The sequence below is a fragment of the Elgaria multicarinata genome, chromosome 4 (assembly GCF_023053635.1).
Source record: "Elgaria multicarinata webbii isolate HBS135686 ecotype San Diego chromosome 4, rElgMul1.1.pri, whole genome shotgun sequence".
Taxonomy (NCBI): Eukaryota; Metazoa; Chordata; class Lepidosauria; order Squamata; family Anguidae; genus Elgaria; species Elgaria multicarinata.
In genome coordinates, this window is record NC_086174.1 from 46,117,084 (window position 1) to 46,143,553 (window position 26,470).

The 26,470-nt window shown below is 39.7% G+C and overlaps 1 protein-coding gene across 1 annotated transcript in view; it reads right to left on the bottom strand.

Moving 5' to 3' along the window:
* GLP1R (glucagon like peptide 1 receptor) overlaps window positions 1-26,470 on the bottom strand; it is a 96,637-nt gene that overhangs the window by 23,715 nt on the left and 46,452 nt on the right. Inside the window, exons 6-8 of the mRNA XM_063125402.1 lie at window positions 25,866-25,972; window positions 21,656-21,809; window positions 20,193-20,352 (exon numbers count right to left, since the gene is read on the bottom strand). Coding sequence (XP_062981472.1) covers window positions 20,193-20,352; window positions 21,656-21,809; window positions 25,866-25,972 — 421 coding nt within the window. The remainder of the gene's footprint in view (window positions 1-20,192; window positions 20,353-21,655; window positions 21,810-25,865; window positions 25,973-26,470) is intronic.

Below are 26,470 nucleotides of genomic sequence, written 5' to 3' on the forward strand. Positions count from 1 at the left end.
ATACAACATATAATTTGTATCTGAGATTGCAGATACCATACAGAGCCTTCTATGCTTAGAACATTCCAGTATTATTTGATTGCTTTTTAAAAAATGGTTCCCTCCACCTGTCTGTAACAGCAACCACCCTCTGGAAAAACCTCCCCTGTGGAGTTTGGGAGGCAGAAAATGTGGCATCTTTCAAATGCCTCCTAAAAATGCACCTTTTCACCCAGGCTTTCTCTGGGCTGTAAGTAATCTAACCATGCCGCTCCATTTTGGTGCTTTGTAAATAGTTTTTATTGCAGTTGTTTTAATGTTGTGCTTTTAATGTGGTACTTAAAGGATTTTAATATCGTGAACCGCTGAGGGATTTTAATATAACAGTGGGATATAAATGCCAGAAAGAATAAATAAATAAATAAACAAGTCTTCATGTTACTAAATCATAAGCTGGAAGCATTGTGTTTAATCCTATTGCCTAGTTTCATTAGATTGGTTGAATAAACTACATGGACTGCTGGATGCTTGCACCTGTGCCATGGTGCTTGAAATGCACAAATACCCAGAAAAAAAAGTTCAAAGAAATGAACTATAACATTTCCACAATTTCATAAATAGGTGGTGATATGAAATACAAAAGTGGTCAGTTAACATTAGAAAGGTGACCATGCAATTCTGGTAGACAAAAAATAATAATAAAATCAATTATGCTTCTTTGATCATAGGATTCAGAAAATATAGTCGACATTCTACAGCCCCCTTCCACCTGCATGGGTTTTATTAATGCTATTATTTATGTGTGCTTAAATGTTATTAGCTGCTGAACAGAAGGTTCTGAAGTAGGCTCATATATGTATTGAGTCAAATCTACCCAGAGCCACTAGGCAGTAAACCTCATGTATGGAATGGTTTCCATAATATATATCTTACAGTTATTTAAATGGGGGCAGTTGGGAGAGCAACTCAATCTCCAATGGAAAGATGATGTGCTTCCTTCTGACCACTACTCCAAACTGCCCAAAATACGCTGCTAAAAATGGAAGATGGTACTTTTTTAGAAGAAAGATGCTCCCACACAACCAGTGTACTGAGTGGTTTAGTCAATAGAAGAGGAAACTATAAAAACAGGAATATAAATGTTTTTGCATTTAAACTTCTTATTCATATTTATTCCCAATTATGAGAGGCAGAAAAGATGATGACATGAGAGCCTGCTTCTGTTTTGAGCTCTGCAGCTTATCTTTGTTTTTTTTACCATTCTTTGGCAATTTATACTCCCAATTGTATAACTTTAAAGTAAGTTAGGCATCACCTTTGGACAAGGGACAGTTTGAACAACATGCTGGTCACACAAGAGTCTGTTAATTCGCCCCTGTGTAGACAGAAGCTCCTAGCTAGCTGTAGTAACCTTTGGTTCTGAAATTGCTAAATACAACCCTCTGAGCATCACCACCACTACTGCTACCACTTATCTACTCACACTCTTCAGCAGCACCAGTTTATTCAGGCAACAGAGCCAGTAAGAACAAAGAAGATACTGGCTGAGTTCGGACGACACACTAATCAACGGTTGTTTCCCATTCTGTTCCTATTAAACCCCCACCATTGGTTAGTGTGTTGTCCAAACTCAGCCACTTTCTCTTTTTCTGTGACTTCCTTCTCTCATCTCTCTGCTGCATGAAGCAAAGCATTGCCAAGGAGGATAAAGAGGCGAGTGGCAGTACGATGAGAGAAATAGCATTACAGCTGCTGAGGGCTGGAACAAGGCTGCCTTGCTAACTATAATTTGGTTCAGACATCATACCAAATCATGATTTGGCACTTCATAATGAGCCTGTAATAAACCTTTGGCTTATATATCTTCTTTTCCTCCCCTCTGAAATCTCCTCCCTTCCTAGTCTGTAGCAAACAACAATTCCCTGTTGCAAACCATGTGTTGTGCTCGCCCTTCAAACCAGGATCAAATTGTGGTTTACAATCCTGCTTCAGGAAATGTACAAAACATAGCTTGCCTCATTATCAGCAGGAGAAGAGAAGGAGAGACCATGTGCCTGAAACCCATTCAAACCTTGTTCACAGACAAAGTTTGTTTGTTTTTTAAACATGTTGGCATTACTTTTGAATTGAACCTATTTAGCAGCTGTTTTAGACACAACAGCTGCTATAACTTCTGTAAATGCAGAGATTAGTTTACAGGATTTTGTGCAAATTAGCCCAATATTGAGGGACAATGAAGTTTTAAATTAAATAGTAGGGTTTTTGTGTGTCTTGGGAGGAGTACTCACTTTTGCTAGACCAACAGCAGTGAAAAATTCAGGTAACAATTTAAATACACATATGATACCATTTTAACCTTCTATTAAGTTATATTATTCCCCAGATAGCTAGTAGAGGACTTAACTGCTATAAAAACAACAATGCAAGGTAAAACACCTTTTGAATTAGGGAGAAAAGAAAAGTAATAGGTTTTCATTGTGCTGGAGCCCATTTTAGAAAAGTTTTAAAATTAGAGTAGTGGTAGTTTGAACAATGAGAAGATGTCCAGTGAGACTAGAGAACTACCAACACAGGAGTTGTTCAACAAAGCTATCTACCAAGACAAATGAGCAAGAACTTACTCACTCCAGCTGTGATGTTGGAGAAATGCATTAGATGTCCCACCATAGATCATTTCCAAACCCAGGTGTGCCTTTAATCCAAGGAAACTTTTTTAATTACTATGACTGTTACCTTCTTGACTTTGCAAGGAATTAAAGTTGCATTAATGAAAGGATCTAACCATAACATTTGTAAAATGAGATATGAACACACAAAAAAGAACAGGCTATATTTTTGCAGAACAAACAGATATGCAGAGCAATAAACAGTATGATTTGTAGTTTTCTCTAGCCTAGTTACATCGGAAAGATAGCCATATTTATAGTGTTATCTGATATTTTAATGAAATGGATCCAATTAAGAAGGGACAGACCAGACGAACCCAGCTGTTATTGAACGAACTGCAGTATTCTGACTAGAAGTGACTTCAGATTGTTTTTAGTTATTTATATTGTTTTAAACTTTGTATGTTAAAAAAATAGACAATGCTTTCTTATGATGTTGTATTATGTAATGGTTTTATAATTTTGTAATTTGTATTTTTTGTGACCTGCCTAGAGTGCCTCAGCTAATGGAAAATAATGATGAAATTGTTGTTGTTGTTGTGATGCTATCCCTATAATTCTCTTCTTGTCAGGATGATGACCAACATAGCATATCTATGACTTAAGAGTCTGTGGTTTGTATTTAAATACTGTATACATAGTTACCATTATCTGATTATAAAGCATCTATCAGGTCAGGCATGTACGTGCATACTTTACTACCAGAGATACCTGAGTGTATAAACTGTTGAAGTGGGATGGGACAAGATGCACAAGTTACTCACTGATGGTTCACAAAGTCAGCAGATACAGCTTCCAATATGTCACCTGTAATATCATTGCCTACACAGAAGTATAAAGGTTTATAAAAAAAATTTAAAAATCTATAGAGCTGACAATGACAAAGAGATTTCAGAAATATAGGAAGCTGAGGTGTAATTGAAATGGGGGGAAGAGACTGCAGACTGGGGGGGGCGGAGAGGAAGAGGGAATTTGCCTACTCATACTCCTAACAGCTTACAGCAGAATCCTATGCATGCTTACTCAGAAGTAAGTCCCACGTTGTCTATTGGAGCATAGCATGTTTAGAGTTGCAGCCGTATGTACTCTGGAGGAGAATGTGCCATGATGTTAAATACATCCCTGCACTACACAGGGATGCTTTAGGAGGGAGGGAAGGAGAGAGAGAGAGGAACCATTTCCCATTCCCACCCTCCACATCACAAACCCCAACATAGCTGTACAATGCTCAGGCTTAAGCGTGGCAACTTGAACGTAAGCGTTCTTTTAGCACATTAAGGGAAGGTTTGGCAGGGTGTGGGTGAGAAAAAGTGTCCTTTTTCTCTCTGCCCAGGAATTCCACACACATACAAACACACACACACACCTTCAGTGATGTGTAAAACAGGAGTATAATGCTCCTTTGCCAGGTTAGCTAGGGCCCTGAACAAGGGGCACTCCTCATAGGGCTGTGGTTGTTTTACTTGTGAATTTGTAAAGGTATTTCCACTATTATCAAAAGGAAAACAAAATATAATACTTCCCTGAAACTTCTTACAGCTTGAAAGTGGGGAACATTTAAAACTATTCCCCACCTCAAAAAGAGATGGCAGATTTATATTCCAAAAGGAGGTAGCATCTTATTCCAGAATAATCTTGTCATAATTTTAAAATGTGGCACAGTTTCTCAACAGGGGAACAGGTATATTTTATTGTCCTAAACTCTTAATCTAAAAGGTGACCACCTCAGGCTATTTAATCCTTCTAAATTTAATTATTTGCAATACCTTCTCAGTGCAATTTGTATTGGCATTTGTGATTTATAGCAATGTCAAAAAAAGTTATCTCTCATGTAATTTGATCTCAAGCCCCACCTAAGGGTTTCCTGGAAATAGATTTTGCAGTCATGTTGTCTTGTCTTAGTCCTCAGTTATTGCCTGGTTCGGCCTAGATCCAGCCCTTTGACTGACCTTTGGAAGTTAATTCATGTTGAGAATAACATGATAGCCTTAAGCTGGTTACTGCATCTTCTGCTATTGCCACACAGATGCATCAAGAAGAGTTACAAGGTGGTTTTTGCCTCTTCAATGCGTACGAGATTAAAAACTAGAAGTGTGGCATGAGACAGCCCAACACCTTCCCTGGATTTGTTGAGATTTAGACTACCCATTACAACAGCTATTATGATACAGAGTCTCTAAAGGTAAAGCAATACATTCCAATGTTAAAACAGCTCATGATTTGAACAGATACAGATACAGATTTAAGCTTGCTGTTTGAACTAGTAATTATTTAATATGCTATTATTTGGCTTCTGTTAGTGGATCACTAAAGAGTTAAAGGACTCGACTGCTTTCTGTATGACATTAATAACAGAAATCCTTTTGGAAGCTATTTTCAGAAGGATGTCAAATGGTAGGATGACTGTTTGGGTCACAGGTAGGAGACCTGTGGCCCTTCAGATGTTGTTGGACTTAAAACTCCCATCAGTCCAATGGCCAAGAATCATGGGAATTGTTATCCAACAACATCTGGAGAGCCACAGGTTTCCCCCACCCCCAGTTTTGGTATTGGACACTGACTTTTATTTGTGGGTGTGTTGATTAGTATTTGTTTTAATCAGTTAAACTTCATCACAGAATTCTGACAAGGCACCCTAGTTGTGAATACATCAGTTAGGCTGTCATTGGACAGCAATATTCCAAAAGCTCCTGCATAGTTATCATCTCCCTGAGCTGAAGTTTGCTCTAGGCATGGATAAGAAGCAACTAAGGGATTGGTGTTTTTGGATAGATTCCAGGAGGGACCTGCAACTTATTGTTGTTGTTTATTCGTTCAGTCGTTTCCGACTCTTCGTGACTTCATGGACCAGCCCACGCCAGAGCTTTCTGTCGGCTGTCGCCACCCCTAGCTCCCCCAAGGTCAAGTCTGTCACCTGCAGAATATCATCCATCCATCTTGCCCTTGGTCGGCCCCTCTTCCTTTTGCCTTCCACTTTCCCTAGCATCAGCCTCTTCTCCAGGGTCTCCTGTCTTCTCATTATGTGGCCAAAGTACTTCAGTTTGGCCTTTAATACCATTCCCTCAAGTGAGCAGTCTGCCTTTATTTCCTGGAGTATGGACTGGTTTGATCTTCTTGCAGTCCACGGCACTCTCAGAATTTTCCTCCAACACCACAGTTCAAAAGCATCTATCTTCCTTCGCTCAGCCTTCCTTATGGTCCAGCTCTCGCAGCCATAGGTTACTACGGGGAATACCATTGCTTTAACTATGCGGACCTTTGTTGTCAGTGTGGTGTCTCTGCTCTTAACTATTTTGTCAAGATTTGTCATTGCTCTCCTCCCGAGAAGTAAACGTCTTCTGATTTCCTGGCTGCAGTCAGCGTCTGCAGTAATCTTTGCGCCCAGAAATACAAAGTCTGTCACTGCCTCCACGTTTTCTCCCTCTATTTGCCAGTTATCAATCAAGCTAGTTGCCATAATCTTGGTTTTTTTGAGGTTTAACTGCAACCCAGCTTTTGCACTTTCTTCTTTCACCTTTGTCATAAGGCTCCTCAGCTCCTCCTCGCTTTCAGCCATCAAAGTGGTGTCATCTGCATATCTGAGGTTGTTAATGTTTCTTCCTGCAATTTTAACTCCAGCCTTGGATTCGTCAAGCCCAGCACATCGCATGATGTGTTCTGCATACAAGTTGAATAGGTAAGGTGAGAGTATACAACCCTGCCGTACTCCTTTCCCAATATTAAACCAGTCCGTTGTTCCGTGGTCTGTTCTTACCGTTGCTACTTGTTCATTATACAGATTCCTCAGGAGGCAGACAAGATGACTTGGTATCCCCATACCACCAAGAACTTGCCACAGTTTGTTATGATCCACACTGTCAAAGGCTTTAGAATAGTCGATAAAACAGAAATAGATGTTTTTTCTGGAACTCCCTGGCTTTCTCCATTATCCAGTGGATATTGGCAATTTGGTCTCTAGTTCCTCTGCCTTTTCTAAACCCAGCTTGTACATCTGGCAATTCTCGCTCCATGAATTGCTGGAGTCTACCTTGCAGGATCTTGAGCAATTCTCTCGGTGGTTCCCTCTTCTAAAAACAGAACACTATAGAGCATGTTATCTGTCCAAATTGAGGCACCTGCCCCTGAGAAATGCTTTAATTGAACTGAGATTTCAAGTGATGCCAACCGCAATGCTGGACGGACACTACCACAAGGTACCATTCGAATCGAATTATGCATCTCTGGTCAACAACAAGTGGAAGACATAGAACACTACATGTTAACTTGCCCTCTGTATAGAGACCCAAGAGAGAGACTCTTGAAACCGCTGCTGACATATGGAGGCAGGAATGCCCAAGCAGAAGCAGTTCTCTTCCTCCTTAGCGATACCAACAGTTATGTCACTCATAAAGTGGCCCTGTTTTCGCTGGCAGTGAAAAAGATTAGGAAGACAGAACTAGATAAAATTGCTATAAACTGCCACAGAGACTCAAGAGTGCTGAGCGAAATGAGAGCTTTAGTCATAGTAAAGTTAAGGTTGTCTGTATGGTTCTCTTGGTTATTCAAAACTATTGTGTACTTTTATAGTTGTATGCTCTTCTAAGGATGTATTTGTCATGGCCTTTGGCTAGCACAATAAACTGATGTTGATGATGATAATATACAAACTTTTTTTGATGTTGAAACCAATTAACTACTGGGACCTTAATGTCAAGTTCTTTCTACCCTCAGTATTTTCTTTAAGTCCATAGCCTTATTTTCTAAAGTAAGTTCCAAAGGGTGGCCCAGGCCAGAACAACTTTCTGTGTTTCTATAAACTGAGCTGGAGTCGTCAAAAGGTTAACAATACTGTGTGTAAACAGGCTGAGTTAGACTGCTGCTTGAAAGCAACTAACTGAATGCTACATTTCTGGAAATGAGCTCTGTCAAACGTCTCAGGAAATAAGCAATCCTTGAAGGATATACAGCAGTCTTCCCCAACCTGGTGCCCTCCAGATGTGTTGGACTACATTGCCCAGAATGCTGGGAGTTGTAGTCCAGCACATTTGGAGGGCACCACATTGGGGAAGGCTGATATGCAACTTCAGAATAATATTGCTTCATATTGGTAGACTACAAAAGACAGATGCTGAGAGAGATGTCATATAAGATGACAAGCATGAAATTAAGTCAAGTACAGATCAGTTTTCCAGTTCTTCTCCAGCTTGCTTTGACAGTGGTCTAATCAATCTGGAGAAAAAAATATTGTTAACACCTGCCCCATCATTTATGTTGAGCAGAAAGCTGAAGGCAGTGAAAAGTGGACCAACAATGAAGAATGATTGTTTGGTAGGATACCTGGAGCGGACTTGAGTCCTTTCCAAAATACATTTTGCTTGCTAACATCTTACTGTCTAGCCCCAGTTGGAAAAACAACAGGTGAGGTATTGTGGGCTATTCTCTGATCCCCTTTTAAAAAAAGAAAAGAAAAAAGCAATGATTCAAAAACTAGCAACACACATAAAAAGCTGGGTTCCCTTCTAAAGAGCTGGTAACTAGTGAATACTGCAGTATATCCTAATAAAGATTTTAATACACTTCACTTTGACAAGTCTCTTGCAAGAAGAGTAGAGCAATAATTGGCTAATGGAAAGAGCCCATCTCTACATCATTCTTCTTCTATTATACAAACCCTCAAAGTCCCTCCTAGATCTTTTCAATTTTTTCTTAAAATTCTATTGTGTTCGCCAACATGCTATACTAGCCCCTTGTCAGCAACAAAAGACAACAGAGGGAATGAAATTATAAAGTGTTTATATTGACAGCTGTAAGAACTCTGGCCACTGTTTCCTGCACTGGGCACTTTTGGGGAACTTCCTATTAGTTATATTATTCATTAGAATAGCAGAGTTGAAACAGATGACCTTTGAGGTCCCTTCCAATGTCTTCTGATCCAGGAAATCAATTTGCTTTAAAAAGCTTTATCATATCTGACTCTGGCTTATGCATCTTAACCAGTGATGAAATAATATCAATTGATATTGTCTTTTAATGATTGTTACTATCTATTTTGTAATGAATTTAAATGTTTTGTTAGTATAATTGAAATGAATTGTTTACATTGCTGTATTACGTTGTGAAATGAACTATTTTGATATATATTGTGGTTCTTGTTTTACTATTCTTGTGTTGTAAGCCACTTTTGATTGGTTTATGTGAAAAAGCATCCTCCTCCTCCTCCTCCTCCTCCTCCTCCTCCTCCTCATCATCATCATCATCATGATTTTCCTTAGTTAAGCAACTGCCTGTGGGAAAGTGAATGCACTCAGCTACAATCTGCCATTCTCAGAGAATTTTAGATAGCACTGCCACCATTGGGATTAATTAAGAGTAGGTGCATTGCCTACACAGGATGGGTATACAGTATGTACCTATTTGCTATCTAGAATTCTGTATTTCTTTATATAAAATATATTCATATATGTATGCACACATCCACATCCATAAATGAGGGATGGGCAACTTGTGGCCCTCCAAATATTTTGGCTTACAACTCTCACCAGCCCTAGCCAGCATAGCCAATAGTGATGGGAGTTGCAGCCCTCCAGCGGTTTTGGGTACAAGTTGTCCAGTTTTGCCATAAACAATGGTTCTTTTACCGTTATTTGTTTCTCCACCCAAATTTGCTTTGTTATCAAATGCTATTCCTTTGTTACTTTTACAGCCAAAGACTTTGGCCTCATCTGAACTTACAATGAACACTGACCACTATGTCAGCTGTAATGAACAGTAGAAGACTTTCACCACTGAAAACTCAAGTTTCCATAAGTACACATGTATAGAAATGACATCCCCCAAATGGGGAGGAAATAAACATAATAACTGTTGTCTCCTTTCTTTAACCCCTTTCTTTTGTAAACCACTCAAAAAGCTTCAGCTATGGGGCAGTATATAAATGCAATAAATAAATAACCCTTGCTTTTGTGGTTGTTTTCTTTATGTATCTATACTGAGATACAATTGTTTCCTCTGCAATTCATTCAGGGAACTTCTTTCTGCATTGTTTGTTATTTCTAAAAAGTAATGTATTGGAAAGATTATTGGGTGACTGGATATCTACAAGTTACAATCTAACTCGCCTGGGACCAGAAAGACCCAGAAGGAATTAATGCTATTCACATTTGTACATTGTGACAAGTACAGTGAGGAAAACGCTACTCAGTTTCTTTGCCCTGCTGAATATAGCAGGTTATTTTACCTGCTTTTATGGTAACTTGAAATATGATTATTTGAACAGTGTTTAGTGGGTTTGAAACATAGCATTCTGCAAATGGAAGGCTTCCTTCCACCTATAAAAGTTCTGAACCTCCAGCAATTTGGTCCAATCCCCCTTTTCCCCAGGAGCCTCTTGTGGTGAGTTTGTTAGTGATCAGAAATATGGACTTCACAGAGTTCCAAAATGCTACTACTAGACATGTGTAATTTGGCAAAGTCAGTAGATTTTAGCAAACTTTAGCAAGATGGGCCTCTTATAGTTATCTCACCCTTTTCTCATAGAGTTTTATCTCAAGATGAGCTGGGAGGTTTTCACTCATAACCAGGCACTAGAAAGGCAATTAGTTTCTCAAGCTAGATGCTTTAAAATCCTGAGAGGGAGAAAAGATGTAGCCTGTTAGCTCCTGAGATAGAGAGAGGAATCTAGCAGAAAAGTCTATAAGATCCAATCCACAAGCTTCATGCTTCGGTCTTGCTTCCGGGGGCAATGTACACGGTCAGCCTGGAGAACTTTTGTGGCTCAAGAGATAGCTTTTGTCTATCATGGGGCTGGGAAACTGATAGACACCTACCAATGAGAGCTTAATTAGCTAGAAAGAAGTGTGAACTTTCTTTGCAGGTATATATTCTGCATCCATTTTCTATCAATAAACTGTCATCTTCTTGGACAAGTGGCTTGTTTCATCTTAGTAATCAAAAGAATTGGATTGATGAGTGGGACCTGGAAGAATCAGAATCCTGATGTAACACATCCTCTTGCTCCATCCCACAACATTTGAGAGGGATTCCCCAAAAAGGCTTTTCAGGGAGTGAATGTGGCTGTGGAAGGGGGGATTACTTAAGTTAACTTATTTTAGGATCCAAGTCTTGTTCATAGCCTTGTTCTCCGTTTTTTTCCCTCTCTCTCAAGCGTCTTATTTACCATTTCATGTTGGTAACATACACTTTGGAGAACTAATGGAAATTATGAGAATAGGCCTGGGCCTTTGGTGGAAAGGTTGTGGATAAGGTTGTATAGTTTTTGTTAAATCCATTCCATCTGTGTTTCATAGATTATCAGGCATCTTTCATTTTGTCATTGATGGAATCAGAATATTTTAGGGATGTATGAGAATTTCATTCCAATTGTGCTAATCCACACTTGCACTAATGCACATGAGCAAAAATCTGCACTTGTGTAAATCCCCCATCACAGTTTTTTAAAAAATGGTCCACAAGTCCACATGACTCAGAAAAAGCCAGCCACAACAGAATCTGCAGGTCAGATTCATATAAATATGAATTCATTTGAAACTGTTGAGGATTTCTTCAACATTTTTAGTTGTGGATCAAAAGGAACTATGTCCATATGTGGTGGGGCTGTTCCCAAATTATGTCATCATGGACAGAAGTTCTATTTAATCAAAAGACAGATTACCTGGATCACTAGAAGTTTTATAGTTAGGTAACGTACAAGCAATTAGCCCCTAAGAGCAAATTTGCAACATAACTTATTAATTGCAGCAAAGATTTGCATTGCCCCAAAATGGAACACCCAAATGTCCCCAAGTTTAAATGTTGGTTTCAAACACCTGGGATATTGTCATAATGGAGGCAAAAATGTATATAAAGGATTTTCAACAAAATGAGGGTTTATTCTTTAATTTTTGGAAACTACACAGCTAATTAGAAACTATGCTTTCATAGAGTGTTTGGCATGTAAACTTCTTTTGTTGATATGTAGATATATAAATATGCTTTGTTAATTAAAAAATAAGGAACAGGCTATGTGTTTACAGGGTCATCTCATCAACAGATTTTCAGTAATGTCGGTGCACCCCCGCACCTGCTATTCAGATGCTGACTGCCACAGGCCAGAAAAACACTCTCCACTGTTATAGTACACTTAGAAAGATAACACAGTGTATGAGGGGAAAAAGCACACAATGGCCCAGAGACAGAAAACAGGGTTAACAGAATACACTCCACTGAGTTAAAATTGTAAGAAAAATACTGTGGCTTTCTTGAATGGGTAAAAATATCGAAGTGCCCCTTGAGTGATGCAAGACACATACTCCTGGTTTAGAGGCACACGCACAATAGATTTACATAATAGCATTAAAGTAATGTTTTTTTATGTTCAAGCCAGTTACTAATTCCTAACATTATGTTTGCCTATTTTATTGCAGACCCATGCTGTGTTAATGTTTTCAGTGAGATTTCTACAACAGAAATGGTGTATTTTCTGAGTAGTTACTGGCAATTCTGAACACATCAGTGTATTAGTGTGGAGGCAGACATATTGGCTCTAATAAGTATTAATTTGACTTATTAATGCCAAGTCTCATCTGCAATCCTGTTGCCAGTGAACAAATGTAGATAGATCCATTGGGATCTTTTAAGATGAGAGATTGTCTCTATGTTAGCTTTTAGTATCCTACATAATAAGGTATAATCCTGAGTGGTGTGATCTGCATTTGGCTGGTTCTATCTGCCCTATATGTAGGTAGCCATTACCCTTTTGGGGTTACAGATGGGCCTTCAAGTGATGTCTTGTTGGTGCAGGTCAGCTGAGAGGTTTCAATGACCCTGTTCAGACAACACAATAAGCTACGGTGGTTAAGCATTTTGAACTAAACATTATGGCTTAATGTGTCATGTGAACCATTCCTAACCATGATGTTATCTGAACAGGCCCAGAGTCTTCCAATGAAAACATCATTGCCCAGCGATAGCTAATACTAGTCGTATCTGCAACATGGATAATACCAATATAATTTCTACCTTTTAAAAAGGAACTGTGTGTGTGTATGTATGTGAGATATTTATTTATTTATTTATTACATTTTTATACCACCCAATAGCTGAAGCTCTCTGGCCGGTTCACGAAGCAGCCAAAATTGTTATAAGATTAACATACAGAGTTAGAACAGTAAAATTTAAATTTAAGTTAAAATTAAGTGTTAAAATACTGAGAGAATAAAAAGGACTTCAGCTGGTGACGAAAGGAGTACAATGTAGGCACCAGGCGGACCTCTCTGGGGAGCTCATTCCACAGCCAGGGTGTCACAGCGGAGAAAGCATTTAAATCATTTAAAACATTTAAATTTTAAATGTTATCACTTTTATTCAAACAGAAGGGGATGAAACATGATGATTAAACATGATGATGAATAAGAGGTAATATGGTGTCTGTAAACAAAAGGGACAACACAGATCAGCCAATTATGTTAAGACAAGCATGCATGTATGTGACTTTTGACCAGTTTGTACAGAATGGGCATGAATGACAGGGCATTGTCTGGTGAGGACACTTTGCACACTTATGTCCAAACTGTTCTGCAGCTTCACATTAACACTCTTGAAGGGCACACAATTGAATGCCCTTTCAGTGTCTTATTATTTAAGTTGGTGCTGTAGTTCCAAAATCTTGATACTTCCATTATTATCTATTAAAACTGAAACTATGGAGTAAAAAACCAAATGACAGCTTGCTTTTAAAGATGCTTCAGCTAAATGGTAGGTGGGTATTAACGATGACTAAATTATTCACAACGAATTATTCACTTTATTGTTAGAGTTGCTTCCTGAATTTGTTACTTCTCCCTCTTCCCTCCCATCTTTTTTCTTTTATATTATGTAATAGATTTTTGCCTATAATATTGTATTGTGAAGGTACCTAAGGAAGGAGTAAACAAACCCCCAAATGATACTAATTTCTCTCTATAGGCTACGTGATGAAAACACAGTGCATTAAATTGAGTTTTTCCATATTTTCCATTCTCTTAAAGTACTTATTTCACACTTTTGTTCAATAGCAGCAAGCTACTTACTGCCTCTCTGGCTTTGCCAATGGACATTTTTTTAACTACATTCCAGAAGTGATGTAAAGAATATTTATATGTGTATTGTTTAAAAGCCATGGACTTTTATATGAAAGAGGAAAACTTAAATCCATATTAGTACGTATGCAGCATAACCTAATTAATATTCACAATAAAGTAACACCACCCACCAGTCTTTAAAAACAGTTTGCCATCTAAGTTGTTTATTCAACTCTTCAGGTTTTCAACAACACAAGAAAAAGGAAGCCCATTGAGTTTGCCTTTTCTCAATCCCTTCTGGGAAACCACTTCAAATATGCTTTGAATTGAAATTACGTGCATGTCTGGTTTGGGGTTTAAGACTCAATCCTTTGTAGTGGCTGAACACTCTCCACCAGTACTTGGCAAGAGAACACTGGGAATATTGCTGTATTAACTTTACCTGCACAGTTACGGAAGGGGAGTTTGTGTGTGTGAGCATATGCACGTATATATACACCAGGAAAATATTAATGAATATGTCTCAGTTAAGTACTGTGGCCCTGTGTTACAGTGGTTCCGCTCCTACTTGCAGGACCTATTCCAAAGAGTGGTATTGGGCAATTCCTGTTCCACCCCGTGGCAATTAAGCTGTGGGTTGCCACATGGTTCTATTCTATCCCCCATGCTGTTCAACATCTATATGAAGCTGTTGGGTGAGGTTTGGGGGTTGGGTGCCATCAGTATGCTGATGATACCCAGCTCTACTTCTCCTTGTCGTCGGAGTCAGTTGGGGCTGTGAAGGTGCTGGACCAGTGCCTGGAGACTGTAACAGGCTGGATAAGGGCCAATAAACTGAAGCTGAATCCTGATAAGACGGAAGCTTTGTGGATTGGTGGTTCATGAGTCCGGGAATTGGATAAGCGACCTATTCTGGATGAGGTGGCACTCCCTCTAAAGGAGCAGGGCCGTAGCTTGGGAGTGCTCCTAGATCCATCATTGTCACTGAAGGCCCAGGTGGACTCCGTGGCACAGAGTACTTGGGGTCAGCCGCAGTAGTGCATGCACTGGTAACTTCCCGATTAGACTACTGCAATGCACTCTACATGGGGCTGCCCTTGAAGATGACTCAGAAGTTGCAGCTAGTGCAAAATGCAGCAGCTAGACTGCTGGTGGGTACATCTTACAGAGACCACATAATACTTAAAAGAATTAAGTATTAATTAAAAGAATTGCACTGGCTGCTTATATGCTTCCGGTCAGAATTCAAGGTGTTGGTAATGACGTTAAAAGCCCTAAACGGCTTGAGACCTCGATACTTGAGGGCGCGCCTCTCCTTATATATGACTGCCCGAGACGTGAGATCTGTTGGAGGAGCCCTTCTCCACATCCCACCAGTGCAACACATATGCTATTATGGGACAAGGGAGAGGGCTTTCTCTGTTGTGGCACCCTGACTGTGGAATGCCCTCCCCTTGGAGGCCCGACTGGTGCCAATGCTGATTTTATTGCAGCACCAAGTGAAAACATGGCTTTTTAACAAAGCCTTTAATGGTTAAATTCACTAAGATGGCACATTGTTTTAACTGTTTAAATTGTTTTTACTGCTTTTATGAGATCACATTACACCAGTCCTTTTCCAGCTTCATTGGCTGCCAGTCCAGGTCCGGGCCCGATTCAAAGTGCTGGTATTAACATTTAAAGCCCTAAACAGTTTGGGGCCAGGTTATTTGAAGGAACGCCTCCTCCCATATGTACCTGCCTGGACCTTAAGATCATCTACAGGAGCCCTTCTCCGTGAGCCCCTGCCAAAGGAAGTGAGGCAGGTGGCTACTAGAAGGAGGGCTTTCTTTGCTGTGGCACCCCGGTTGTGGAATGAGCTCCCCAGAGAGGCCTGCCTGGCGCCCACACTGTACTGCTTTCGTCGCCAGCTGAAGACCTTTCTATTCACTCAGTATTTTAACACTTAATTTTAACTTAAATTTAAATTTTACTGTTCTAACTCTGTATTTTAATCTTACATCAATTTTGTTGCATGGTTTTATCCTGGTTGTGCTTTTTATACTGTATTTTGTAATTGTGCTTTTAACATGTTGGTTGCTTCGGCTATTGGGCGGTATTGAAATGTAATAAATAAATAAATAAATAAATTTAAATTACATATTGTTTTAACTTGGTTCATGGTTTAATTTGTTTTTAGCTGTGTATATTTATTGTTTTATACTGTATGCTTTTTTTTGTATGCCGCCCTGAGATCTTAACGTTACAGGGCTGGATAAAAATGTTTTAAATAAATAAATAAATAATAAGTAGCCGAAATTCATTATTCCAAAATGTACAATTTTACAGGTCCCCCACCTCCGTGAAAAGCTAGTGTTCCGTAGCCTAAGAAATGAGAAGCTACAAGTTCACCCTAAGGAGAATTATGCAATAAAAAATGGATTTGATTAGTTAAGGAATACAGAACTCCATTCAGCGCCAGATGAAGTTCTCACAGTTTTGAAACAATGATTTATTTCTAATGTAACATTTTTTGGAAAAAGACCTACTGAAAGGAATGCTCGACTACAGATGTGTAAGAGATGTATCAAAATTGATTACCCACATATCTGCTTTAAAGATTCCCTCATTTGTTTTGTAATTTGTTCATGCAGTTATTCTGGACTTTTACAGAATGGTGCAGTTTCAAGTCAACCTAATTCTGTCCATACTGCATTAGGTACTATAGTCACATTACAGAATAAAGCAATAATATAACAGGAAAGCTCGGGAGGGGGTGAAAAAGAGTGATGGGACCTGAAGAATATAGGACAGGCGATATGTAAAGATTCAGGAGCTGGAACAGGTATCCATGGATGGTGTGCAGAGTTGTGAAAATAGAAATTTATTTATGAAGAATGAAGAAAGTCTTCCATTATGTTTTGTCCTACTACCCATCCCATAACCTGGACATCAGTCTCTGTTAAAGCAACTTAATTTGTCATCACTTTTATCCCTAAAAGTTGGAGGGGGTGGCACATATCCCCAAATGCTCCACATTATCTTAAGAGGGAATGAAAGTGTACAACTTAAGTATAAATTTATTATTAGAAGCCATAATGATTCGTCAGTGAGCAATAAAAGCTTTCTAAGTGACATATGGTTTGTTGTTTGTTTAAGCAATTCATTCAGAAAGTAATTTGCATTAGTTAACAAGCTAGGAGAGATAACATGAAGAGAAACCCAGGGCAAAATAAATTACTCAGCTAGTTCTGATTAGCACCACTAGACATTTAAACCAATCCAGAAGACTTTTACATGAAATTCATCAATACTGTAGCGGATATGTACTGCTTAGACAAAAACATCAGCCTAGAGGATATTGCACACATGACAAAAAAAAAGTTGCTCTGTCAGCAAACACAGTAACTTTTTATTATTCCACATGAAGAACTCATTCACAAGAACAGCTCACAAAATATTAGCAACATCAAGAATACACAGTTAATTTCTGTAAGTGCAATACATTATGACTGGGACTGTTCAGAAGATACCTTAAACCTTGCTGGTTAAGGCTTTTGGTTAAGCAGCAGGGTTTAAAGTGTCTTGTTCAATGCATTTTGTTAAACCTTGCTCACTCACTAACCACAGTCGGACAATCTGCAGCAGGGTAGTGGCTCTAAGCATGGCTTAAGGTTTGTGTACAACAGCATGGCTTGTGGTTAGTGCTAACTCCAGAGAACCACAGTTTCGCTAACCACAGAGCCTGAAGTGTCATCTGAACAGGCCCAATGTGAACTTAATTTGCAAGCTTAATTCTGATTATATTAACCTGCATTTGAAATGTTTGGCAGGGAGGTGGGAGTTACAGAAATTCATCTATTTGGGCTTATACTCAAGAAATTGAATGGAAGCTGTCAGAAGAATGGTTTGCACAGAACACTAGGCAGAGAAGGAGAGTAGAAACTACCACACAGAGCTAATATAAATGGGTGGAGAAGCTATGTAGCACACAAGTATTCCCTTCCTATCTAGTAGCTGACACTAAGGCCATAGTTAGACCTAAGGTTTATCCCTGGATCGTCCAGGGGTCAAACCTGTTCATCTAGGTGACACACAGGGGATCCAGTGCTCAGGCAGGGGTGAACCCTGGATGATCCCAGGATAAACCTTAGGTCTAGCTGTGGCCTAAAATCTATTTCCTACATTAAAACCATTTTGATAGCCACTTTACATGTTTAAGTGTATCAAGTACACATTACAGATTTAGCATATACCTGCTTAAACCATGCATATGTGTGATGCAACTTCACACATCTCACTACACACACACACACACGTGCGCACACACACACACACACACACACACAGTAAAAACATGTTGCAGTGTTTTATTCAACAAAGTCACCAGGCCTTAGCCTCATGTTTGCATAACCCACCTTCAGGTCTCCAAACCTACAAAATGGAGCTGGGAAAGCATATTTGACAACATTATCACATTAATAAGAGAAGTCCACAAAAATTGCACACAATATACAAAGGATTTGTTGACCAAACAAACCAAAATTGTGCATGATTCAAAGCCCATGCTTTCTAAACATACACTTATCCGTCTTTTCATGTGCTGTTCTCAGCTCACAGAAGAGAACTACACTGCACCTATTCAGAATGCATATAGGGTCCTCCTGGATCACAACCATTGTCTTCAAATATTGCTAAGCTGAGCCTGCAATCAGAAATATTTCAGCCAAGAAGAGACAGGCTTCTACTGCATTTCTTATAATAGATTTTGGAGTCTGTCTAGGTATGAAGAGAATACTAATTCTGTACATTTTTTATTTAGATAAATGTCAGGCAAATTTTATGACGGGTACAACATTTCGCAAGTGCTCTGCTTTGTATGACTTTGAATAATTTTACAATATATAGGTGTAGTTGCCATTACTATGAAAACTGCAGCAGAATTGCTTAACATATTTCTATCTGAGTTCTTTATTATTTATATTTGTTTATTGGCTACAATAGATCACAATGTTTTCATCATCAATATATCACTGTACATTTGGTAGAGCTAGGTAAATAATTTGCAATTGATCACTTAGATGAATTTCACCAATAAACACATTTGCCAAAATCTTAATACAAAGTGAATCTACAGAAGGGCAAAGCCCTGCCAAAGCAATTTAGATGTTAAAATACATGGTCCTGAAATACATTTTGAATGGCATTTAACACAGCATAGGTTCTGCTATGTTAAACTAAGGACTATATTGGTGTTTCAAACCAAAAGATGTTGGATTTTTTTCTCATGTATTCTGGACATGCTCAATAATACATCATTTTTGGTAATGTAAACTAGCCTTGACTAATTAAATGAGAGTCTTTGAGTCCACGTAACTCAAAGAGAGCACTACTACACTCTCTAAATGCTTTATCTGGGTATTTCTTTACTACAATAAACAAGGTAGCACGAGCAAAAGAGGAAAACTCAAGGCTTGGAAGCATGGGAACACATGAGAGTATAATAAGGAACAAGCAGCAAACCCCAGGAGACTTCTTAGGTTAGCACAATAAAGCGACTCTGTGGGCCAGTTTGCCATGGGTTGCATCACATGCTGGCCACCCTTTTGAATATTCAGGCCACAGCGGGTGGGCACTGTGACTTATGGCAAGGTGGCTTATGTTAGGGTTATGCAAAGGGCTGTTTTAGGGTTATACGAGGGTTGTTTAACCCTTACATAAGCCACGCTTGCCAGGTTCACACAATATGATGCTCCTGCAGTGGCTTGAATATTCAAAAGGCCAGCTGGCACACACCACAACCCACCGTAGCTAGGTAGAGGATATGCAGATCATGAACTTTAAGCAAGTCAAGGTGCTAGTAGCTAGCATTCTATCATCAGGACCCTTTTGCTCCAAGCTGCCCTGTGCAGCCTCCCCAAACAATAAAACTTATTAGACAAGGTGCTGGGGTGATGTTCACAAATATCAAGTACAAAATATACATGTACAAGTCACCATGGGTGAGCTTCTTAGTAACAGTTCATAGAGATTTATTTGTAGGTTTTTGCAAGGCCTTTATGTTCTTTTGGAGAGTCATATATTGTGACATGCTAGGAGCAAATGCCCAGGATTTATACATGCTCACTATTATTCAACTGAACACTTTTTCCGCACTATTTTCTCTTTGAACATAAATGCACAGCTAGAGTATGGAATTTACTCTCTACAAGGAAGACTATTATTTTCACCCATCTGAGAACCACACTCTCCCTGAGATTAATAATGCTAATGCTCAGGGTAACCTTGCATCGTCATTGCTGGTGGTTAGGAAATCAATAAGGCTCATGCACAGGACAGCAAGAGTCTAACGCAGAAGTAAAAAAAAGTGAAAACTCTGGCTATGTTCCTATGTAAAAGATGTGTTTAAGTCAGGAACAGAAAAGGAAAAGTCAATATTCCTTTTGCCCTTTCATTATTCATTCTAGAACACTGAAGCAAAGACATAAATGGTTTGTAGAAGAGGCAGTGGGGAAGAGAGTGACTGACTTACCCCAGCCAATGCAAAGATAAAGCCGGAAGATTCTCTGCTCAGAAAATACTGATAGTGCTAGCAGCGTATACAGATACATTCCTTCCACCAACAGCCAATAGTAGTTTGCAGTCACACAATACTGCATCATCACAAAGATCAAGCGGCAGCTAAGCGACTCCTAAGAGAGCAAACAGAAAATTTCACAAATATAGCAGGTTTTGCAAAAGATAAGTAGGGAAAAAAGTAGAAGTGCATGTTACATGACAGATGCCATCTTCCCAGCATTTTATTGGCTAAAAAGGATATTAGAAAAAGTTTTAAAGGCTGTTGATTTTACTTCACACAATAAAACCTCCCCCAAAACCAAATTCACCAACAGGTAGCTTCTCTACTAGATCCCAGAGAGAGAGAGAGAGAGAGAGAGAGAGAGAGAGAGAGAGAGAGAGAGAGAGAGAGAGAGAGAGAGATTTCTCAGCTGAATTTCGAGACAGCAGTCTTCCACCATAAGCATATACAGAAAGAACATGAACCATATTGGCTTGGATTGTGAGAACAATGAGTAGGAAGGGAATTTTCCTGTTCCCCACTCCCTTGGCAGCCCAGCTCTCCAGAGGGTCTGCAGGGGGAAGGGCCAAAAATTATCCAGAGGCAACTTGAGCGAATGGCGGGCTGCTCACACAAGGTGCCTCTGTGCAGTTCTGTAAACTCCTCGTTCCCACTATAATTCTCATGAACCATCCCACATTAAAGGCTTTATGGGGTGGGGGAGAAGGCAAGAGACAAGAAATTCCAGCTTCCTTCTGCTCATAGTTCTCAGGATCTAAGCAATTGTTCAAAGTTACCAGTCAGTATATTAGTAATAATGATAAATTCTTCTGAAAACAGGGAACAGAAATGCCTGGATTCCCACATTTATTTATTTATTGTAACATAGTTCTTTCCTCTAACCAAGGGGCACTTGATTATCAGATATAATAATCGATCAAGGCAGTACTTTTCTGGCATCCTAGGCCTTTTGTTTTGGGGGATATTTGAGGGGATATTTATAGTAAGGTTTGTTAGGATATTTGGTTGCTAGCTAAAAGGACAACTTTCTATACAGACACTAAAACACCTTGAAGACATTACCATTTTAAACAAGGCATTATGTTAATTGATCTATTGCTGCCTTTTGATTTCAGGGTGAGGGAGAGGGGGGATTATTGGAAAACAAAAGGGAAACCATAGTGCAGATGAAAAGCTTCCTACCATCATGGAAATTGAAAGGGATTTGCACTTTGTCAAAAATATCATTCACAACTGGAAATGGGACAGTTGGACGCCTAGCCCAGGGAGCCTATTTTGTCCTATAATGATATACAAATCTAAAAAGGCATGCCTAGATACTGTTTTCCCTTCAAATGAAGATGAAAAGTTTTAGACAAATATACTGCAGTTTCAAGGTAGCTGCCATGAAAAGTATTTTAGCCTCAGCACCATACCTGATAGGAGATTACTGTGTCCCACTGCTTTTCACGCGGGGCTGTCTTGTACATCCAAGTTAACATGGAGTCCTTAATGAAAATGGATACAGCACGTAGGATAAAGGAGGTGAAAAGGTTCAAGTGAATGTAATTCCTGGTGCAGTGTAGATGCCTGAAAACAGAACCGCAATGCTTGAGTCACTTGGACATGTGTAGGCTGTAATATAGGGGTCCAGAACATCAAACCCAGGGGCCAAATCCAGCCCTCCTGGGGTCCTAATCCAGCCTTCCAAGATTGCCCAGATGGCCATGCCCCCTTCTCCTGGGCCCACTCCTTTATTTATTTATTTATTTATTGCATTTATATCCCGCCTTTTTTCCTGCAAGTAACCCAAGGTAGGCCTGATTCAAAGTGCTGGTACTAACATTCAAAGCCCTAAATGGTTTGGGGCCAGGTTATTTGAAGGAACGCCTCCTCCCATATGTGCCTGCCCGGACCGTAAGATCATCCATGGGGTCCTTCTCCATGAGCTCCTGCCAAAGGGAGTAAGGCAGATGTGTACTAGGAGGAGGGCTTTCTATGCTGTGGCATCCCGGCTGTGGAACGAGCTCCCCAGAGAGGTTCAGCTGGCGCCTACACTGTATTCCTTCTGTCGCCAGCTGAAGACCTTTTTATTTTCTCAGTATTTTAACACCTATTAACTTAAATTTAAACTTTGCTGTTTTAATTCCATGTTTGTTGTTTATTGAATAAACAACAAACATGGAATTAAAACAGCAAAGTTTAAATTTAAGTTAATAGGTGTTAAAATACTGAGAAAATAAAAAGGTCTTCAGCTGGCGACAGAAGGAATACAGTGTAGGCACCTATATCAATTTTTGCTGTGTGGTTTTATTCTGGTTGTGCTTTTTATATTGTATTTGTGTTTTTAGGTTGTTGCTTTTATGCTCTTCATGATTTTAATTTTTGTGAACCACCCAGAGAGCTTTGGCTATTGGGCGGTATAAAAATGTAATAAATAAATAAATAAATAAATAAGGCAGTGTACATAATCCTCCTACTCTCCATTTTATCCTCACAACAACCCTGAGAGTCTGAGACTGGCCCAAAGTCACCCAGTGGGTTTCCATGTCCGAGTGGGGACTAGAACCTGGATCTCCCAACTCCCAGGCCAGATCTACACTGAGCAGGATATGATACTTTGAGAACTTTTTGAAGACTGTATATGAAGTGTGTCCTGGGCCCCAACAGTTGTCACTACTGTTATAAACTGTTATAAAGCAGTAGTGTAGATCCTGCCCCAGTCTAGCCACTACACCACACTCTAGCCACTACACCACACTGGCTCCCCCTTCCCCTGACTACCAATCGTTGGGTGGTTTCCCAGCTTTTGTACAGTATTTCAAAAGGTTGAAATTTCCATCCTAAGTCTTAGTTACTAGCAGTAAGAGCTTTAAATGAAAATATGTGTTGTTGTTGTTATTACTACTGGTCCCACCTCTTTTGCCCCGCCCACCCCTGGAATGCAGCCATGACAGTTTTCCAAAATAGAACTTGGCCCTTGGCTGAAAGAGGTTCAGCATTCCTCCTGTAAAGATTGTCAATTGTACAATGGGCCCCTCCTCAAAACTGACATGTGTAAATGAGCCATTCAGGAATAGCTGCAGGGATTTCACTCATTTTTGAAGGGGAAGGCAAACTTATAATGCCTCCATCCTGAAAATGTTTAGACTACCTTTAGATGAAAAGATGTGTACAAGTAGGAGATTGCATAAAACTGGTGTGCAATTTTAACTAATGTGGTCTCGTCATAGGGATTTAAGGAATGGATTTTTTTATGTTGAGCTCCAAGTCTCTTAGGATGAAGATTAAAAAGTCCATTGGGTGAAGCATGACTCAGTTTACTGTGCACTGGGCATTTCTACAGGCGGCTTTGTCAAAAACATCAATTTCCATCAAAAGAAATCATGCTATTTACTCGTTATTGTTTGCAGAGCAAAAGAAAACTGTGGACTCCATCACCCGTAATTTCCCCCCCTGCTTTCTCTCTGCATTTTTTTTTTACCTCTGATGCTCTTTCGCTTGTTTGCTCTTCCACTCCACCCCACCCCATCCCTTCTCTTTCTCCCTCCAGTTCATTGGTTGCTCCTCCCCCACTTTAACAAGACAGGTCCTGTCAGATGAGTACTTCAACCAGACCGCCTTTCTGCCTGGCAAAAATGGCATGAACCTTTAGTCTGGCTCTTTGGGGGCATTGAGGGAGTACAATCCTGTCTCTGTAGAGATTTGAGCATTGTATGTTTTTAAAAAATGCTTTCAAGCCTGGGATGCAAAGTTTGGGTTTTATATTGATGCTTGGAGCCGGCTGCTGGGAGAGATCACTTTTCCCTGTCAGGACCTGATGCAGGCCATTCAAGGCTCCCATCACAGCACTCACACCCAACAAAGGAAAATGCATTTAGGGAAATAATCCAGACTTTAGGCATTCTATGAAAAGACGGAAAAGGAAAGGGAAGAGGTGGGCTGTCAGCAGGACAGGCACAGCGTAATGTGAGTATTGTGCTGTAAATCCACACACCAGACACGGCAAGAGTGCACTTGATCGCTGGTGTGATGGAGCTCTATATATTATGTGGGAGCAAGTAGAGCATGATTTCCCCTCTGGGCTCGCAATAAATAACAATGAAAATTCATTATGAATATCACAGCTAGGACAACAGAAATTGCAACCTGTCAAAAAGAAAAAGTTAACTCGGTGGCTAAAACCTAACACCAATGTAATAGCAATACTTCATTCAGAAACCTGAAATGTTTCTTTTCCTCATCTTTCTATCACCTCATAACAAACTCCATCTGAAAGCATATATGCAGCAGAGCAAAGCACTGATGTAAAGGGAAACTGCTCTTTTGTCTCTCCATATAACTAAAAAATGTTCTGACAACAGAGCAGAACGTTCCTGCAAGATCTTTCAGCCATGTCTGTGCTGAGTTGTTTCAAACTTTACTCGTGTAATGCCGTGTAACTAAAAAATAATGTTGCTATCACTTCAAACTGAGTAAAATGAAATCTCTTCTCTCTTTTGGGGGGGGGAAACAAATCTCTGTTAAGCACAAACCACAGCTATTTCAGATGTTGAGCACATCAGGAACAAGTGAGAGCCCAGTATGTCTCTGATTAAAGAAGGCAGAACATTATTTGTATTGTTTACAATACAGTGAACCTGCGCACTCTACTCATGCCTTGCATCTTTCACACCCCCACCCCACCCCGAGACAAGCTATATTTGATAGTTAAACGCAACCCTCTTTCTAAACACAGACGTTGGAAGATCCTTCCAAAATGTAGCTGAAGTTTAACTGTTCTTCATTTTATTGCATCTAAGAGTTGAGTTTTTTTAATTATGCAACAGGCTTCACTAGTGCAAACAAATAGGTGTTAATCAAATGCTATTTATATTTTACAGTTCCCTGCTCTTTCTAGCCATATATTAAGGTTCAGGGCTGGTCTTAGGAGTGGGTGAGCTGGGCGGTCACCTGGGGCACTGAGCTGAGGCGGTGGTGGTGCCAAGCTGAGCTAAGGACAGCATCAAGTGGAGCTCAATGGCTATATTTTTAAATGGACTATTTACAATGAGCTCGGGTGGCAAAAAGCAAGTGTCTGTAGCCTTTCTTTCAAGTTTCTACAGGTTACTGGTGTACTAACCAAAAATTATTTCCCTTCAGTTAGCTTGAAAGTATATTACTTTCTCAGTTTCCACTTTGCTGTGCTTTGTGCAAGGTACAATTCAGTGGAACACAGCTTTACTTTGAGCCAAGGTTACTGAGCACTTAGTACTTCAAATACCGTAAACACAATAAGCACTAAATAAATAATAAAACAAAGTTATAAGCCATAAAAAATTCAGCTAGATCAGTTTTTTTTTTGTTTAAAACTTTTCTTTATTATGGTTAAAGATAAAAATAATGGATGTTCTAAAATAAAACATATGATAGCTCTGCTTAGTGCACTGCCACTGCTCAGAATGTGGCTTTTAGAACTTTGGCTTGTATAGATTGTAGCACAGTGGCTGAGAGATCTAAGTTTTGAGCAATGTTGTTCTTGGACATCACACCTGCACCAGGCCCCATAAATCCTCTGAGTAGCCCTGAAAAAGTGTCCAGGGGGGCACCAAAGGCACTCCATGCCCAGGGTGCAATTTATCCTAGGGCCAATCCTGTCAGTGTTACCTGAACCCAAGGAGAATACCAGTTGCTATGACAAGGGCAGAGAAGGAAAGAGCATATCCAGTGGTGTAGATGATAGACAGGAATAGGAGCTGTCCTCCTGATTCATCCTAGAGGAGAATAATACAAAAAGAGCTCAAGTAAACGATACACTCATTGGAATAAACCAATTTCCTGAACAGTTTCCAACACAAGACATAGGCCTCATCTACACCAAGCATGATATTGCACAATGAAAGCAGTACGAAAGCAGTATACAAGAGGCAGGAGCCACACCAAATAGGATGTAGTGGTATGAAAGCAGTATATGTTATGTGTCAATGGGCCCCAACAGTTGTCAGTGCACTAATACTGCTATAAAGCAGTAGTGTGGCTCCTGCGTTTTATATACCGCTTTAATAGTGCACTATCCTGCTTGGTGTAGATGAGGCCATAGTGTCGTGGAATAGATAATCCTTTCCAAATTTCTTTCCACCAGATATGTTAGACTGCAGCTCCCATCATTCCTGGCTACCATGGTGATTGATTTGGAGTGCAGCAGAGGTTGGGGAAGGCTGGAATAGATAAAACAAAGCCAACAATCCCATACAGAAACACACTAATGAAAG